Source organism: Lagopus leucura, unplaced genomic scaffold, assembly GCF_019238085.1.
Source record: "Lagopus leucura isolate 7727_CA_CO unplaced genomic scaffold, USGS_WTPT01 Super-Scaffold_100024, whole genome shotgun sequence".
In the NCBI taxonomy this organism is placed as follows: Eukaryota; Metazoa; Chordata; class Aves; order Galliformes; family Phasianidae; genus Lagopus; species Lagopus leucura.
Genome location: NW_024962276.1, coordinates 1,268,658 through 1,286,238, shown reverse-complemented (window position 1 = coordinate 1,286,238; position 17,581 = coordinate 1,268,658). Strand labels below are relative to the sequence as shown.

The 17,581-nt window shown below is 42.4% G+C and overlaps 1 protein-coding gene across 2 annotated transcripts in view; it reads left to right on the top strand.

The window, feature by feature from the left end:
• AUTS2 (activator of transcription and developmental regulator AUTS2) overlaps positions 1 to 5,307 on the top strand; it is a 660,967-nt gene extending 655,660 nt beyond the window's left edge. For both annotated transcript variants that reach the window (XM_042879514.1, XM_042879515.1), the window contains exon 19: positions 4,052 to 5,307. In XM_042879514.1, the coding sequence (XP_042735448.1) occupies positions 4,052 to 5,291 (1,240 nt within the window). In that variant the 3' untranslated portion in view covers positions 5,292 to 5,307. The remainder of the gene's footprint in view (positions 1 to 4,051) is intronic.
• Positions 5,308 to 17,581: the final 12,274 nt, after the last annotated feature.

Below are 17,581 nucleotides of genomic sequence, written 5' to 3'. Positions count from 1 at the left end.
GCCCTGCAGAAAGCACGCATACATGCACTGCTGCTGCTTACCTTCAAGCACGGTTTTTCTCCAGTGTTTTACATGGACTTGCACTCTAACATGTCCAGGCTGGGAAGGGTTAATGAAAAGTAAAACCTGGTCATATTTTTTTTTTGTCAGGACTGTTCCCATTCTACAGTTAACTCCGTAACAATTCCTCTTAACATTTAAGTACCAAATTAAGAGAATTTGCCATTCAGCAAGTGTCATGCCTTCCTTGAAAAATACAGAGAGGCTGATTTCAGCTTTTTCAATTGTGGCTTAATGGCTTTCCTGCTAAGTTTGCACATTACTACGTAATGGCTATTTGTTTCTAATTTTTTAACATAAAAAAATATTTAGGGGATGTGCTTTTCTGACTTCTCTGTCACTAACCCAAATATTAGCAGCCTTTTCAAAAAGAAGTTATGCTAACACATTAGATATTCTAAAAAATACATTGAAGAGCTTTTCTATGTTATTGTAAAATGTGAAGAGCAAGTCAAACTTCAGATCTTGTCACCTACATTTTCCATTTGGAATATTTTCTGTTTGGTAGCATAGCTTCATTATTTTCATGTCCAGTGTTAATGCTTCCAAATCAATTTCTGTTAGAAATTGGGGATTCTGTCCTGCGAAATGCTTAAGCATGTGAGTAACTTTACTGGCTTGAATGGCAAAGCATTTTAGTTACTAATGATACGGGTGGCCTTTACAATTATGTGATTCTTTCAGTTGCTGTTTTGTTGCTTTGTTATGAGGTGTTCCTGCTGAAGAAAATCCCTTTCAGAAATACATCCCCTGCAAACAGCTTTAGCATTGCCTGAACTCCATATCATAGCTCAGAACATGATTTATTTTCAGTGATTTGAGAGTTTAAAAGTAAACGTCATTCATCCTTCATGTTTCTGCACAATTACGGCTACCAGTTTAGTACAGTAATGGTTTTGCTGATCCAGTATCACTATGCATCCGTGTGATTTTGAAGAGTTCTACTTTGCAGCATGCTCACACTGTTCCCTGTTTGAGAAGATGCAGAGAATTCCTTCCTGGAGACGTTCTCCCTACGTAGATAATGTCTGGTGTAGCTTATGAGCCTCTCATACCTCTCCCCTGCCCTTCAGTGGCACCCAGCAGGGTGTGGGTGTAGCCTCACCCTTCTGATTGAGGTCCCAGTCTGTGTGACCTATTTTTTGCTGACTTGACCAGACAGAATGGGGAATCGTGCCCAGAGTGCCGGTATAATTTCATCTCAGAATTGTCCCGTCATCAAAATTGCCCTGAGCTTTATCTGCCGCCGCACGGGCCACTAGACAAAAGCACTCATCTAGACTTAGCAGTGGAAGGTCCCTCGCAGGTTCCTCTGAGCTCTCCTTCTCCTCATTTCAGATGGCTGTCGAAATGAGTTGCAGCAAATCGCTCGTTGCTCTTTTAGGATAACGTATATGGCCAGAGTGCTGCAGCCCTTCCCTGGCTGCAGTGAGATAGGATAGATCCCTGAGGAGTTTAAGATGGAAAATAACGTGAAAGTGCAGTCTGTGAAGTTCTCCCAGGTGCAGAGCTGGCTGGGGAGCTGCACTGCCACGTCCTGTTACAGTTCTTGCTTCCTCCTGGAAGACTGCATGCAACTTCTTGTTGTTGTTCAGGACTCTTATTACTGCACTCCAGCATTAGAAAAAAAAATCAGTGAATACAGCTGTTGTGCAAAACAGAATTTGTTCCTTCGCTGTGTTATTTAATTTAAAAGATGTCACTGAGCAATTCCGTTCTAATGAGGACATCGATGTGTTCGTAATCCTGGAACTTTAGAAAGAATACAATTATCTATTGTTCTCTCTGTCAACATAAACGAAGCAAAGTAATTGGCGTGAGATGCCTTGCGCATTATCTGTCAGTAGAGCATACAGCCTCAAAGCATACCTTATTTAGTCATAAGTTCATTTGAGAACATGATCTTAAGTTTCTTTTTTGGGGAGACTGAGGCTTAGAGCTCTTCTCCTGTTATTAATCTAAGGAGCCCTTGATAGACTTGAGGATAAAAAAATTACTCCTTCCCTGACCAATGGGCAACCATTTACATAAGTGAATGATTACCTAAGTAATCAGTAGTCTTGAGGTAATGCCATCAGTGTAACTGAAGAGGATGAAATTGGCAAAGGAAAATGTTATTTGGATTGCACATACACATTCTTTAATTACAGAAAATGTCCATTATTTTGTTCCGATTTTACAAACAATTTAAAATATGTAAATTACACAGAAAAATTGATTAAATATCAATGAAAGGACTCAGTCAGCTCCCCCTAGCGAAACAAAACAATTAAGAATGCCCTGCAGTCAAGTTTTTATGACTTGGTCTCACTGTGTCCACATCTGGAAGTTGTTTGAAAGACTTAAATGTTTTGTGGAGAGCAGGAGGAAGGGAAAGTAGAGGCAGGACACAGTGTTGGGAGTGTTTAGGGCACAGTCAGTCAAAGCAGAACCCGCTACCCAGGAGTTAATTAGTAGTGCGTGCAGACAAAGCAGCTCTGGTATCAAATGCTCCAGCACTTAACAGTTGCATTCTGGACTCTTACACTTTTTTTAGACATAGCCCATAAACTGACAATTTCGATACAGCAGAAGATTCTTCTGGTGAGGTCTCAGTAATGACAGTTTCCTTTTTCAAAGATATTTTTAAGCAGTTGCTGCAGTTTCACAAACCAGAAGTACCTACAGCTTAGAGGTACCCAGAGAAGAATGTAAACTGGAGCTGTTCAGGGACTGCAGAGGACCCTGCTGCTCACCCCTCACTTTTGCCTTTGACAGCATGCTGTCCATCACTCTGATGGAACAGAATTCCCTTACCTAGCAAACAGCATTTGCCCAACACCGAATATCTGGAGCTGTCTTCATGGAGAAACTGCAGCTCTGAAATCAGTAGCAGTTAGTGAGACCTGAAAAACATTGGAACTGAGGAATTCATTTTACCTTTCAAATTTGATTCAATCTAAATAGGAAGGCTACTCCACTTGGTCAGCTCTGCTTTCAGAAAGTAGCTGGGACAGGATCCATTCAGATATGTCTTTTGTTATCTGCTGCCAAACGATTATTTTCTAAATAATTCTAAATCTTGTATGCAACATAAATAGGTTTCAGAGATGGAAAGAACTTGCAGTGTTTTGAAGGCTTCCTGGCCAGTACCAGGGAGATAAGTCGGCAGCCTGCGCTGTGCTCACTCTACTATAGAAATGGGGAAGGACTGGTAGTCTTAAAAACAACAGAAAACAAAAACTCCAGAGAGGCGTTGCTTTGAGAGCTAGTTTGAATGATGGGCATCACTGCTGAAGAAGTCAGTGTATAATCTATAGATGATGGCCAGCTCTATTAAAAGACCTGCACTGGGGCTTTTTTCGAGGTGCCTGTCTTTTTGGAGGTGATTGTCTCCACAGTACTGGTGTCTTGTGAAGCTTTAATCTTCAGGTTTGAGAAAGAAATTAAATTGTGAGAAGTAAACTGAAAATCTGGAAGGATGAAGGCAATACAGATAAGAAACTTGTAATGTAGAGAGGCACGGACGCTTCTCTGGAAGTCAGTTGAACAAAATATTGGCTATTTTCCCAAATTCATTCTTAACAGAAGCAGTGGGTAAAATCCTGTTACCCGGGTAGATGTAATTGCCTCCACTTTTTTTTGCATGAAATTAGTATGTTTTTGTTACTCTCTCTCCTTTTTGCAAACAGTTAAGGCTGTGATCCTAGAAATATCTTTTCTAGAGCTAGCTTCCTTGTGATCCATGTGTGGACTTCACTGAAGTTTCAGTCAGATCACTCACAAAGCAGCTACTTCAGGGATCTTCTCCTGCACTGAGATAACAGAACAGACCTAGTGTAGAGATGGGATGCTCTTCTGGTGTTCTGAATGTGTAAAAGAAGCATTGCATTAAATGGTGCTTGTTATTAGCCTTCTGCAAATCAACAAGTATAGTCAGACATCCTCAAGGCTTTGTTTTATTTTTGAGAGTTTCTTGTGCTTTAATTTTTACACTTCTCTTTCTTCCTAGAGAGAGCATTGAGAAAAGACACTCCAGCCATCCTTCGCCAGCACCTATCCATCCAGTAAACTCCCTCGGACATAATCGCAGCTCCAGTGAGCAGATCAGGAGCCATCTGAATCCTGAGGTTCGAGAAAAAGAGAAACCCAAAGAGCGAGAGAGGGATCACTCCGAATCTCGGAAGGAAATTAATGTTGAAGAGCACAAGGTGAAGGACAGCTATATTTCAGAGAAAGAAAGCCTGAGCCATGAAAGCCGGGTGGTGGAAGAGTCGAAGCAAATGTCCAGGGTTCCTTCACCCTATGCTAGGCCACCTGTTGTGGAAAGCAGCAGGCCTAACAGTACTTCAAACCGTGAGGCTGAGAGGAAGAATGAGCCAGCGTACGATAATCCGAAGAAAAGCAATGAAGTCAAAGTGAAGGAGGAGCGAAAGGAAGACCACGATGCTCAACATGAGGGACCTCAGACTCACAGGTCGTCTGATCAGCCACCGCCTATATCTACATCTAATGTCCATCCAAGTCCTTTAGTGTCTATGCCCATGACGGTGGGTGTAACTGGGATACATCACATTAACAGCATCAGTGGCCTGGATAGGACTCGCATGATGACCCCGTTTATGGGCATTAGCCCAATTCCTGGTGGAGAACGCTTCCCCTATCCTTCTTTCCACTGGGATCCAATGAGAGATCCCTTGAGAGATCCTTACAGAGAACTAGATATTCATCGGAGAGACCCCCTGGGCAGAGACTTTTTGCTAAGAAATGACCCCCTTCACCGTCTTTCTACGCCAAGGTTATATGAAGCCGACAGATCGTTCAGGGATCGGGAACCTCACGACTACAATCACCACCACCATCACCACCACCCTCTCTCCGTTGACCCTCGACGTGAGCATGAGCGGGGCAACCACTTGGATGACAGGGAGCGGTTGCACATGCTCAGAGAGGACTACGAACATGCACGCCTGCACTCAGTTCACCCGGCCGCCTTGGATGGACACCTGCCTCACCCGAGCCTCATCACACCAGGACTTCCTAGCATGCACTACCCCAGAGTCAGTCCCCCGACAGGACACCAAAACGGTATCCTCAATAAAACTCCCCCCACAGCAGCTCTCAGTGCCCCTCCACCACTTATTTCTACGCTGGGGCCTCGGCCTGGGTCTCCGAGAAGGACTACTCCTCTGTCAGCAGAGATGAGAGAGAGGCCTCCTTCTCACACCCTCAAGGACATCGAAGCTCGATAAGCAGAGCGAGACTAAAAAGCGGAGAGATTGGGACAGAACATTGTAAATGAACATAAATATAAAGACCTTCTTACTAGTCTATTGATACAGACTGGGAATGTGACCCACTGTACAATATGTATAGACCTGAGTGCAAAGATTTTGAAATGTTTTTTTTGTATATTATATGTTGAAATTTTCCAGATCTTTTAGCTAAGTCCATACGTTCCTCGTGTCTCCTACTCTATTTTATTTCTAGTTTAAAAGTTTCAAAATTTGAACTGAAGAACAAGACATTAATCTGAATGATTTGCCTAGAAACAAGCCACCACCAATGACAACCGTACAAAGCTCTTTCAGACCAGAAGTGAAGACATTTGTAGATATTTATGTAAAAAGAGTGCTTCATGGGTTAATGGTTCATATATGCAAAAAGGGTAAGATGAAAGCTTTACTTTGTACAAATGTAAATAGATAAAATTAAGTAACATAATACATTAATACTTCTTAAACTGTGCTATTTGCAAACTTAATATTGATCAACACAGACTGCTTATGCTGTGTTACATATATTGTTATAGACAGCTAAACCCCTTCAACTATGCAATTAATTTTAAGGCTTTTCACAAAAGCCTTTATAACTCAAAGGAGCCTTTTCAACACACAACATACTTAAAGTCATATTTTCCCTGAACAAGCTCATCTGTACCTGAAACCTGTTTCTCCTGCTTGTTTTGATGAAGAAACAGCCCACTAGAAGTGTAGTTTTCTGTCTGAACCCCTGCATCAAGATGCTGATGTTACTGTACCTCGTGTATTCCTCAGCACGCGTCAGGTTAGCAGTCTATAATCACTGATACTGTCATGGCAAATAGGTTTTCAGTCACATTAACCTGGGTGGAACCGAGTAATAATCAAATGCTGGCTGTTTTCGAGAACTTTTGTCCCTTAACACGTCAGATTTATTTTTGGAAGAACCTTTGCTAACAACCATTCATGTCTGTGTGTCATTTTTCTCTGTACGCACACTTTTTTTTTAATAAGTGATGTTTAGCTACACTGAAACAAATCCTACAAGAAAGCCAATACTTTTCTAGAAAAATGATGGATATGTTTTCACTGTGGATCAGTAGTTTAATTAATGAACTCCGCTGCAGATTTCATAATGCAATTTGTTGTATTTCAGTTGGTAATAAAGTCTGTGAATAGTTAACAGGTCAGCCTTGTTGTTCCCTAATCACAGAAGACGTGAATTCACATGAAGAACGTGGTCCTTTTTAACAAAATGCATCATTCTTCTGAAATCTGTCTTTTCATAACACACTTTTTTATAACGCATTAAGTTTCTTATCTAAATATTTGGAGAGAATATGACTTTATCAGAGAGAATTCACTATCTTGTCTACTGGACTGTAAAATATATGTATGAAATAAAATTAGTTCCATTGGTCTTCTAGTGTATTAAAGTGCTATCTGAAGTTGTTATCCTGTTTTGGCAAAAAAAAATTAAAAAAAAAAAAAAAAAAAAAAAAAAAAAAAGAAAAAAGGTAACTACAGACAGTTGTTTCTAATGATCAGAGATCTATTTTAGTAGTCAACTGAAGGTTTAGTTGTGAGCTTCAGATTTTGTGAACTCCAGATGTTGTGCAGTGTTCTTTTTCCGTTTTTTTTCTTTTTTCCCTTTTATTTTCAATTTTTGGTTTTGGTTTTTGGTTTTTTGGTTTTTGGTTTTGTTTTTTTTTTAAAAACAGAAGGAAAAATACAAAACAAAGAAAAAAAAAAAAACAACCCTGAAGAATATGTACACTGGAACCGTAGCGGTAGCTTTCAGTATTGTAAAGAGATTGTTATATACCAACCTTTTTGCTGTTTATCCTGTATGTAATAAAGTCCTTTCTAGATCTTATGTGAAAAGAAAAGTGAAGCAGCTCTCAATCTTCAGCATGTTTCCTCATCAGCGAAGACTTGTGTAATGTAAATTGTGCCATGTTATTAAAAAATGTGAACTAAACTGCTAGGTGCTTCTTTGTGTGGAGTACCCCATCGTTGCTATGGGGGAGAAATGATACCTTTTCCCAAGAGTGGGTTCTCTTCAGAAGAAATAGCTGTTAAGAATGGAAAGGACATGACAAGACTTTATAAGCTATCTTACAGAAATGATTTTCATGGTCAGGTAAAAAGGAACAAAAAGGAGACCAAATGCTTGGCTTGCCTGGGTTGTTTTGAAATGTGCTAACGCCCTGCTTATGTTTTCTTTTAACTGCTGAGCAGCTGTTCTTTTAGGTTAGTCCCATACTTAGATGAATGCAACTCCTTGTGTGAATTTCATGCAAGCCAACGTCATTTTACCAGTTTCCAGCTGAGGATATGGCTCTTGGTTACTGTGACCAATTTGGGAATAAATATGTACCATTTCTTGCAAAGCTTTTAGTTCCTAGCACAGCTTTCATGGTGACCCTTTTTGAAACAAGCAATTGGCTCCTCATGCAGCATGATTTCCTGCAGGTGCTCGGTCATTTTCTTTGCGTCTCTCACTGCAAACACTTCAAAGCTTTTTTCGAAGTTTCTTTTGCCAGAGATGATTCATGACACTGAAACTGGTTTTCCTTAGCAAGACTTAAAACTTTCTGCTGCCTCAACAATTACCACTTGTAAACAACTGAATGTATGCAGCCGTACATTCAAGCTTAGTTTTGTTTCTCTGTGCTGTTGTAGAATTTCTGCCTGTTCTGTGTTATTCCCATGCAAATCTGAAGAAAGTGGAATTCCTCTGAATTTCAACTGTGTAACTAAGAGAAAAGAGCAGCCCAGTGTCTTTCTGGAAACCAATTTGGTGTGATCTCTACATATTCTCAGTAGCAGTGTACCCAGCAGTAGTGCAATACATGAAAAGAGCTTTGAGGTTTTTTTCGGCAGGCAGCCTGTATCTCGGTCTTCTGTGTGTACATCATTAAAAATAGTTCAAGCAGTCACAGATGGCTGTAGAAGGATAAAAACTATGGGAGAAGGCTTGCATGGGTACAGTGAGGAGTCCATGAGAGAGGGTCCAATGAGAGGATCATCTTCCAAGCTCATCTCAGCATTTTAATAGGTGTTCTGGCAGCTTTGTCCATGTCTTCAGGGGGAATAAATGTGGATTGTACAGACTATGACCCTTGTCCTCACGGGTGCTGAGAACACACCTGCTAATGGTCCTGAATTTCCAACCAAGCCAATGAAACAGTCCCACAGTCCAAGAAAGAATTGAGGCATTTCAGCCTTTGAATTCAATGCAATTTAAATGGGTGCCTGCCTTTGAAGAACAGTGTGAGGTCTTATATGAGTGCTGACGTTCAAATAATATGCCTGAAAGATATGACAAAAGATGTAACAAGATTTTAATGCTTACAAATTTTTCAGATGTGTTCATAGCTTCTCAGAAGTTTGACACTAAGCTTCAGCTTGCTGGTAGAGGACAATCTTGTTAGCGGGGTTTTTCATAGCAGACATTTGTCATAATTCTTGTACTTACGAATCACCAGCATTTGAGAAATAAAACACTTGTTAAGACAATACGCCATACCACCCATAGGAATGAAGGGACGCTGAAGGTATTGTTTTATGGAATATGAGACATAAGGAACAGAGAAAACCCTGAGTGACTGTGCTTGAAACATGCAGGACTTTGGTTTGTGCTTTAAAGATCCCACCATGCCCCACTGCAACTAGTTCTTCCATCTAGAGCATCCATCACAAGTTGGGATGGCAGTTAAATCAAGGTATACAAAGGGGATCTTTAAAAGCAGTTCTCTGACAGAACTTCGATTTTTTGTTGTACTTTTCTTTCATTTTGACTTTCCATATTGTCTTTGTTGTCTTTCTAAGTGCCTTGTTTCCTGCTATGTACACCTTACCATGCCTTTCTGCCAGTCATGCTTTTTTTTTCTTTTTTTTTTTTTTTTTGGTGCCTCACAACAGCTAAATATAGGTAGTGATACATACTGCAGATGAATTGCTGAGAGCCATGTACAATGTCTGCTTTTGTTCCTTTTTACCTTCACCTGCTTGAGCTTATGAAAACAGAATTTGTAGTCTTCGTTGGACTGAACAATGGCAAATGGCAACTGGGGAGGATTCTACTGAAAGTTTTTTGTTTGCTATTACTGTGTTTTATAAAATGAATACTTAGCATGATTCTTGATAATTTGAATTCTACTCTTCCACGCATGCAGGTGACCTCTGCTGAAAGCCACTTGTGGTACTGGAAAAAGGTAACAGACCGTTGATTAGATTTCTTTTACAGAGGAGCTGCTTGGCTGACGGCTTTTTGTTTTGGTAAGAAAGAAGAAAGCTGTGGTTCCAGCAAAGACCAAAGACTCAAACGATGCAGGGTGTTGTTAGTCCTTTGATGACTCCATTAAGTCTTGCCTCGATAAATGGACGTAACTCGCCTAGACTCCCACTGCCATCATAATCATCCAGTTCTCAGAAGTTGATGTGGATCAGGATTCCATCTTAAAAAGTCTGAGCTGCCTTTTGAAGGTGCTCATTTCTTAACTAGGTGAAGAGTAGTTTCTCTTAGCTGGTTCAGAGAAGCGTATATGAAAATGAATCATGTTGATTTTATAGTCTCCGGAGATTTTCCATTCTGCTTTTATATTGTAAAGTACCAACCCTGCCCATTCTTTATGTGAAGCTCTGTGGAACAGTCTGACTCTCACAGTGTGATTGCACCATGCTGGGTGCCCTGTGCATTTTTGAGTGCTGCTGTATCTGGACAGAAACAGGGCTTCAGTGAATTAGTGCGTTGGGTAATCGTTGTAATAGACTCCAATAGAATTGGCTTTTGCTGGCCAAGAAGTGACAAAGCTGCAGGCAAGGGCAGGCTCTATTCTTCCTGCAAACTCCATCTGCAGCAGCCTGTGTCCAGGAGCAAGGTTCCCAGGTGCACACTGTGGAGTCAGCGGAGTTTTCAGCAAGATTTGTTTTACAAGTTCTCTGGCTGGGCCTTTATGTTTCTGCAGGTGTCTCACAACTAAAATAATCACAGATCAAATGCATTTCCTGATCACAAAGAATATGCCCCTCCTCATGTGTGTACTCTGGGCATAGAAATACATGTATTAATATACATCAAAATGTATCACGTGCAATATTCCTGGGATGAAGCTCTGTACAGCAAACAGTGGGGAATGAAATCATGTTGGTACTCGGTGATCCTTACGCGTCCCTTTTGCTGGTTTCTGCTGAGAGTTTTACTATAGGATGCGTTCATTGCATTTGATGACTTCACAACTGGTCTGGTGATACTTTACTATAGCATTACACATGTTTTATAACTGGGGTAAGTTTAGTTGGGAACAAAAAGCTGAGAATTACAGTATGGTAACAGCCATCTACTGCCTGAATCATCCCATTAGTCACCAAGGGGAACGAGGTTCCTGCCTCAGTCACGCAGAGAAAAAACCCAAAAACCTAAATCAGGCAAAGTCAGTGGCAGTGAGCGATGAGGATTTTCAGAGAGTGCCTTAAGTGCCACTCTAACCTATGCTAACAGCCACCTGCAGTCCTAGATTTCCTAAAATTATCTCCATGATCTAATGGTTTTACTTACTTATTGTAGCAGAAATGCTAAGTCACGGCCTGAAACAGTGATTGAACACCTATGGGGAGGCAGGGCCCATCCAGGGGAGCTCAGGTGCAAGCAATGCCCTGCTCAGAAGGGGTAGAGCCAGGATCCACCCCTTCCCAGACCTCATCTGAAGGCTGGCGGTGAAGGGAAGGTGAGTCTGTTGAAGATTCCTGTGTACCTGAGGTAAGCAGCTTCTTTTCTTTGTTTCTGTACCCATGGCTGTTGTATTTGAGCAAATCCTCCCTTGCTGCAGTCTACAACTTTGTTGCTCAGTTGTCGTTGCTGCGCCTTCCGTTGCATTACACTTCTTAATAGAATAATTTAAGTACCTGTAAGGCCTGTGGCAGTTCTGGTTATCAAAGGCAGATAGGCCATAAGGTAACTGAGCGTGGCTGGTTTGATGGCTACCGTATCTCACAGTGTTGAAACTCAGGGGGTAGTATTTTTGGATTTGTCACAGGTTTCTCTATTGAAAAAGTGGGGCTTAGCCCCGGGTATGTAGCCACCCACTCCCAGTACAATCATCTTTGTTTCAAGAGGAGAAAATAATTAAGGGAGAGCTTAATTGATTATATAGTTGTCAAATATGCGTTATTACTGCGTGCTGATGATATGCATCTCCTGCTTTTCGTATTCAGAGCCTTTAACTAATTTCTGTTGAATCACTTCTGTGAGAGTGGTGGCTGCTTTAGCAGTAAAGTATGGGGTCTAACATTTTTTTAAAAAATAATTAAAACTGCGCATATAAATACAAACTTCCTGGAGCTTTCAGTAGTCCCTGTGTGTGTGTGAACCTCAATGTATCGGGGACGAGCATAATGTATTTGGAGCTTATAAAAATAATTGCCAGTTACTTGTCTTCCAGAAGAACAGTTTTGTCTGAATTCATACTGAAATGGACCAAAGTGCTGGATTTATTTTCACCTGCTAGAAAAGGCTGTCATTCTTCAGAGACGCCACAAGAGGGTAGTTAAACAGAAACTGAAATACGTGTAGGCTGACAGAATGGCTACGCTGTTTTGTGCAAGGTGAATGTGGCTGTAAATTATTTTCATATGAGCCTGATCTGCAAGGAGTTCGCCTATTTCCCTGCATAAATGACAGAAATCTCAATGGTGCTGTGGCAGACGATCAGACTGGTTAGAGAGTGACCTTGCATTATCATGTTTATTAAGAGGAACCAGAAGCGGTTCTCACCCACAGCATTTGGCTAGATAAAGGTAATCATATCGTGGAGAGCTAGGCTTTAAGTGCATGGTGCTGCAGTGCAGCAACAAAGTGCATTGCTTATGTTACAGGAATAAAGCATGCTACTCTACTGGAAACAGTACATACAGTGAGAGCCAGTGAATGTCAGTTCCTAAAAGCCTCAGCCATTCACAAGAGTAGCAACGTGTGTTCCCCACCACCTGTCATTTGGAAGGACTAACTGTAGTTAGTAGTGAACTGTTTCCTTTGGAGAAGGGAGGGGGAATGAAGACCAGCATGTGAAACTGTATATTTAACGTTGATTGAGCTGTCTGTTCACACCAGTAGAAATCTATGCACTGTTTTTTTCCTATTCTAACATGTTCCTTTTTCCTATTTCTAACATGTTCCTATTCTAACATGTTCCTTCCCTTGCCACATCAGCAGAAAGCTAACTTATCCCCGATGCTGTCGAAGCCCTGCTGACTCCAAGGCGACTGCCTGTCTCCAGGGTCATCTCCTCAGGCAGCCTCACCAGTGAGCAACAGATTGCTGCTAAATGGCTCACACCTTCATGAGCAGCAGCTGTGAGCTTGTAGCCTAATTGGCACAGAGATAACTCTGTGCTGGAAGTCGTGTGGTGGGTGCTTGCATGGAGGTCTGAAGGGCAATTTGTCCACAGGTGGTTGATGGGTGGCTCTCAGCACCCTATGGTGTCAATCCTTTGGGCTGCTGCCCTGATTGTGGGCAAGCAGGCCTGCTATGGGGCAGGCCAACCCCTGCAAATTGATGCTTAGCTCTGCTCACTTCTGAGTCACCAGAGCACTTCCCATGAAGCCAAGCAGCAAGGTGGGCTGGCAGCAGGGTGAAGAGCCATGTTAATGAGATGACAGCTCATGCCCAAGTGCCCTGTGGAGGGCAGGAGCCATCTGTGCTGCCCCATACCAGTGGGGCTTCCAGCAGAGCCAGCTGCCCTGCAGTGTTCTCCTTGTGGCACTGCTCTGAGCGGTGTTTTGTTGTCAGCACACCTACGTTATGATAGTCATTATGGTTTTAAATGATTCATTTTCCACTTAACTGTATCATTGCGGCTTATAGAGCATCTGGAGCTTTGCAGCAGTAAATACATCACTGCCTGCTACAACAATATACTCATCTATTTCTTTGAAGGATTTATTTAGCAGAAGACAGTCCCGCAGGCAGGTGCATACAGATGAGGGCATGGCACCTTGCACCCGTCCTGGTAGCCCACCAGTGTGGGTCGCAAAAGCATCATGCTGCTGGCAGACCCATGGAAACTCCTTTAAGGTTTTAGTATGACTCACTGCAGCTTGAATTTGGCTTTGGTTTGGGAGAAAAGGAGAGATTCCTGTCAGCTGTGTGCGAGAGACCCTGCGCTAAAGCGTCCTGTAGTAGTTGGAGCCCCAGGGGTTGACATGGGTCTGCTCATACCTCTCACTCCTGACTGACTGAGGGAGAAGTCCCTCTAGACACTTCAATTTACTCGTTTTATTTCATTTTTCTTCGACTTCAGCCCTTCCTCGCCTAGGGAAAGCGGCTGCAGAGGGCGTTGTGGGAGAGCGAAACCGCGCGAACATGGCGGCGGGCCGCGCTCGGACGCTAGGGGGAAACCTCGGCCCGGCTGTCCGGCGCTGGCAGCAGCGCGTAGTCCCTAAAAATGGGATTTCTGTCTGCTTTTCCAAAGTCTCAAGCAGATCTGGCTGCTCCGCGGCTGCAAGAGAGCTCTGTGTCGGCCCGCAGTGAGCAGGCGGCAGTGTCCCGCAGGTGGCTGCCGTGCTTTCAGCAAAACTCAGCGCTTCCTGGTTCTGATTTCAGGCCCGCAAGGTGTTGGGGTAATAAAGCTCTGGTTAGGGGGTCTTTTAGTAAAGGTACTTTGAGAAATATATTCAGGAATGTAGCAGAAGAAAAGAATCTGGGGGTGTATGAGCAATAGTGCAGGGAGCAGAGCTGACCGGCCCTGGTGAGGCTGCATTCAGTGCTGCGTTCAGTGCTGGGCCCTCGCTGCAAGAAAGACATGGAGGCCCTGGAGCGGTTCCAGAGAAGGAACGGGGCTGTGAGGGCTCTGGAGCACGCGTCTGATGGGAGCGGCTGAGGGAGCTGGGATGTGTCAGAGTGGAGCAGAGGAGGCTCAGGGGAAACCTCACTGCTCCCTGCAGCTGCCTGAAAGGAGCTGGTGGGATGGGGGTCAGCCTTTGCTCCCAGTGATGGGATGAGAGGTGATGGCGTTAAGCTGCTCCAGGAAGATTCAGGATGGATGTTAGGAAACATTTCTCCTCTGAATGAGCGATGCTTCTGTGGCACAGGCTGCCCAGGGAGTTCTATGATTCAAACTGAAGTAAATGTGGAAAAAGAATGCGTCAGTACTAAGTTCATCCTTCACCTACGATAACTGGTAACATGAATAAATAGCAAGAAGGTGTAGGCATAATATGCAGGGCTTTTAAAATACATTTGTTCACTTATTTGTCATCCAAAGTACCACAAGCTCCTCTGTTAGCACGTCCACAGGTTGTCCCTCCTGGTTGCAGCCATGGAGCAGCACCTGCCTTCCGAGGCACAGAAGGGCCTGGCAATGTGTGCCTGCAGCTGGGACAGGTGAAGTGAGAAAAGCATGGGGTTTCACCTCAAATAAAATGATTGTATATGTTCAGTGTGCTAGCTGGATTCATGAGCTCTGGCAACTTGGGCATATGTGAAAGTGAAACTTATCTTTGGTTGTAGGGAGATGAGCCAACTGCGTGTTGCTCTGTAGTGTGTTTCTGTGTATGACTGTGTTGCAAAATTTTATCTCGCAGAAAAAAACTGGATTATTGAGCTTTATTTCTCCTCTTGCCTGATGAAGATTCTCAACAAGGTTACGGTGGGGATCTGTGCCTGTTTCTTCCTCTGTGATAGGATTTGCCTGCCTGCCCCCCACTTTCCTCTTGTAAAGAGTGGTTAGGTCTCTTACTGGAAATTCTGTGTGAGAGGTTTCATGGTGTAGGATTACTTCATTTTCCTTCTCTGTACTCCTGCATTGTTTTTGGTAATACTGATAAGCAAAGCAGTAAGTCCATTTTGGCATATGTTTAGGTTGACTTGAATACAGAGGGATTATAGTCAAAGTGAGCATCAGATTTTAAGAACTATTCTTCAGTGACTGCAATAAAATTAGCAGCAATATAAAGCTTAACTCTATTTTGAAATGAAAAGGATTTGTTCCTTGTCTCCACAGTTTCAACTTGGCTTTGCTCTCAATGGCACCTAGACTGCTTGATAAAACAGAACATCTCCAGGAAATTCAGCAGAAAGTAGTTGGATCTCTTTCTAACTGATTATGTAAGTTTCCATGAAATCCTGGCATCCACACTATTTGGGAGTCATTCTGAACCTTATTTTTGTGTGTGTACACTTGACAACTTCAGTTCTACCCAGGACTACCCAGTTCTACCCATTTTGGTGTGAGCTAAGCACTACGTTAAACTGAGGAATCCGAATGAGAAGTAAGATGATAACTGCCAAAGCTATACTTACCAGCAATTTATGCTTTTGATTTTTTTTTTTTTTTTTTTTTTTTTTTTTTAACTTTAAATGCGTTCTGCTATTGAATGTGCAGTGAAAGACCTTTAATATTTCAAGTTGGGCTCCTCAGGACAGGAAAAAGACCCCTGCAGATACGTGTGCGTGTGTATATATATGTACGTGTTGGGCAGGAGGAACAGTAAGAGGTCAATATGATGCTAAAGTGTAGGACTTTGTCTTTTATCTAGAATACTAGATTTGGAGGCTTGATTTTTACAAAGGAAGATTGGTGTTCTGGTATATTTTCTTTTTGGCATGCATCTGTCTTCAGGCAACTCTGAAGGGTTTTTTTAATGGCTTAAGTATTGGCAAATAGGGAATAAGTAATCTGCAAAAGCAGCTGATGGGCATAAAACATCCTCTTCCAGGGTAACTCGCTGTTTTTATGAAGATATTTATGATTTTGAGGTAAGGACTATTTAACATGTATATGAGCAGGATGTCTAAATAGAAATGAGCCGGAATGATCCATATGTAGTAGAGTACCTGGCTGTAAAATAATGTTTTTTTGTTTGTTTGTTTGTTTTTGTTTTTTTGTCCTGTAGGTAGCTTAAGCTGTGTTGAAGATAATAATAAACATTTTACATGTTGAGCATCAGAGAAATGCCAGGAGTTCCTAAATGTGCCACAGGTAGGAAAAAACATTGTTAGAGATGTTCCTTGAAAAAGTTAAGGTAAAACAGTCTATTATGATTCAGTAGCAGAAACTGTTGCATTCATGTTTCAAATGTGGAACATAAAGGGAACAGGCTATTTGGCACCATAAGAATCACAGAATTGTAGGGGTTGGAAGGGACCTCCAGAGATCATGGAGTCCAACCCCCCTGCTAAAGCAGGTTCCCTACACCAGGTGCACAGGTGGGCATCCAGGCAGGTCTTGAACATCTCCAGAGAAGGAGACTCCACCACCTCCCTGGGCACCTCTTCAATTCACTAAGCGACTTGCAGATTATGTAGTTTACCTAATACCAAAATAAGCCTAATTTTCCAAATTTCCTTGTTTATAATACATTATGCTTGAATCCCCATCCTGTAGGTCTATAAAAACAATAAATTAAAAGAAGTCACTCTCCTGGGTAGAGAATGAAACTCCGTGATAACATCCAAAGACAAAACAGGAAATGTCATTGTGAGGTAATGCTGAAGGCTCAGCACCATTGTGGTCTGAGGCTGCTTGCCAGCAGAGCAAAGAGAGCTGGGACACCAGCAGCTTCAGGAAGCAGCATTCAGCCCTCCGTGAGTGCCAACGAAGCTACATGTATTCTGGAGCCAGCCAAACTTCCTAGGGCTGTTAAGTCAGGAACTGAGTTATTTGCAATAACCAGACTTTGAGGTTCCCAAAATACTGACATAAATCAGCGCAGTGAACCTGAAGCAGTTTGTAATTAAGGTATTTGCCTTTGAAATCTGACCAAAGGCTCACTTCTCATATTTTCCCTGAGGCTTCCACAGACCACAGAAGGGAATGTACTGCCAGCTTTGGTAGCAGCAACTTTTCTAACGCTGTTGATCCTGCAGCCCTTAAATTACCTGAAAGGGCTTTTGGTTTATATCTGCCCTGCCTGTGATGTTGTGACATCTTTGCAGTCTACTAGGTGAGCATATGGGGAAACATGCTGCTGTTGTTGGAAGCTAGCAAATTTCCATGAAGCATCTTGGTTCATTGCCCTTTTCCCATGTTTTTGTGGAAAAATTTCAGCAGCTCTAATTCTGTCTTGTGTGTTTAGGTGGCAAACGCCCCAGGGCACAGTCTGGCACATTGAATGTGTGCACGCAGCTGACTCGTAATGCCTAAAGACCACCACAAAATTCCAAATACTTAGTGAGCCTTGTATTCTTGGCTAAGGCACGTCTTCCATGGTGTTACAGATCACACATTATACCTAGCTGAAAGGACTTTGTTACTTCACTTACAACCTCGTGCATCTAC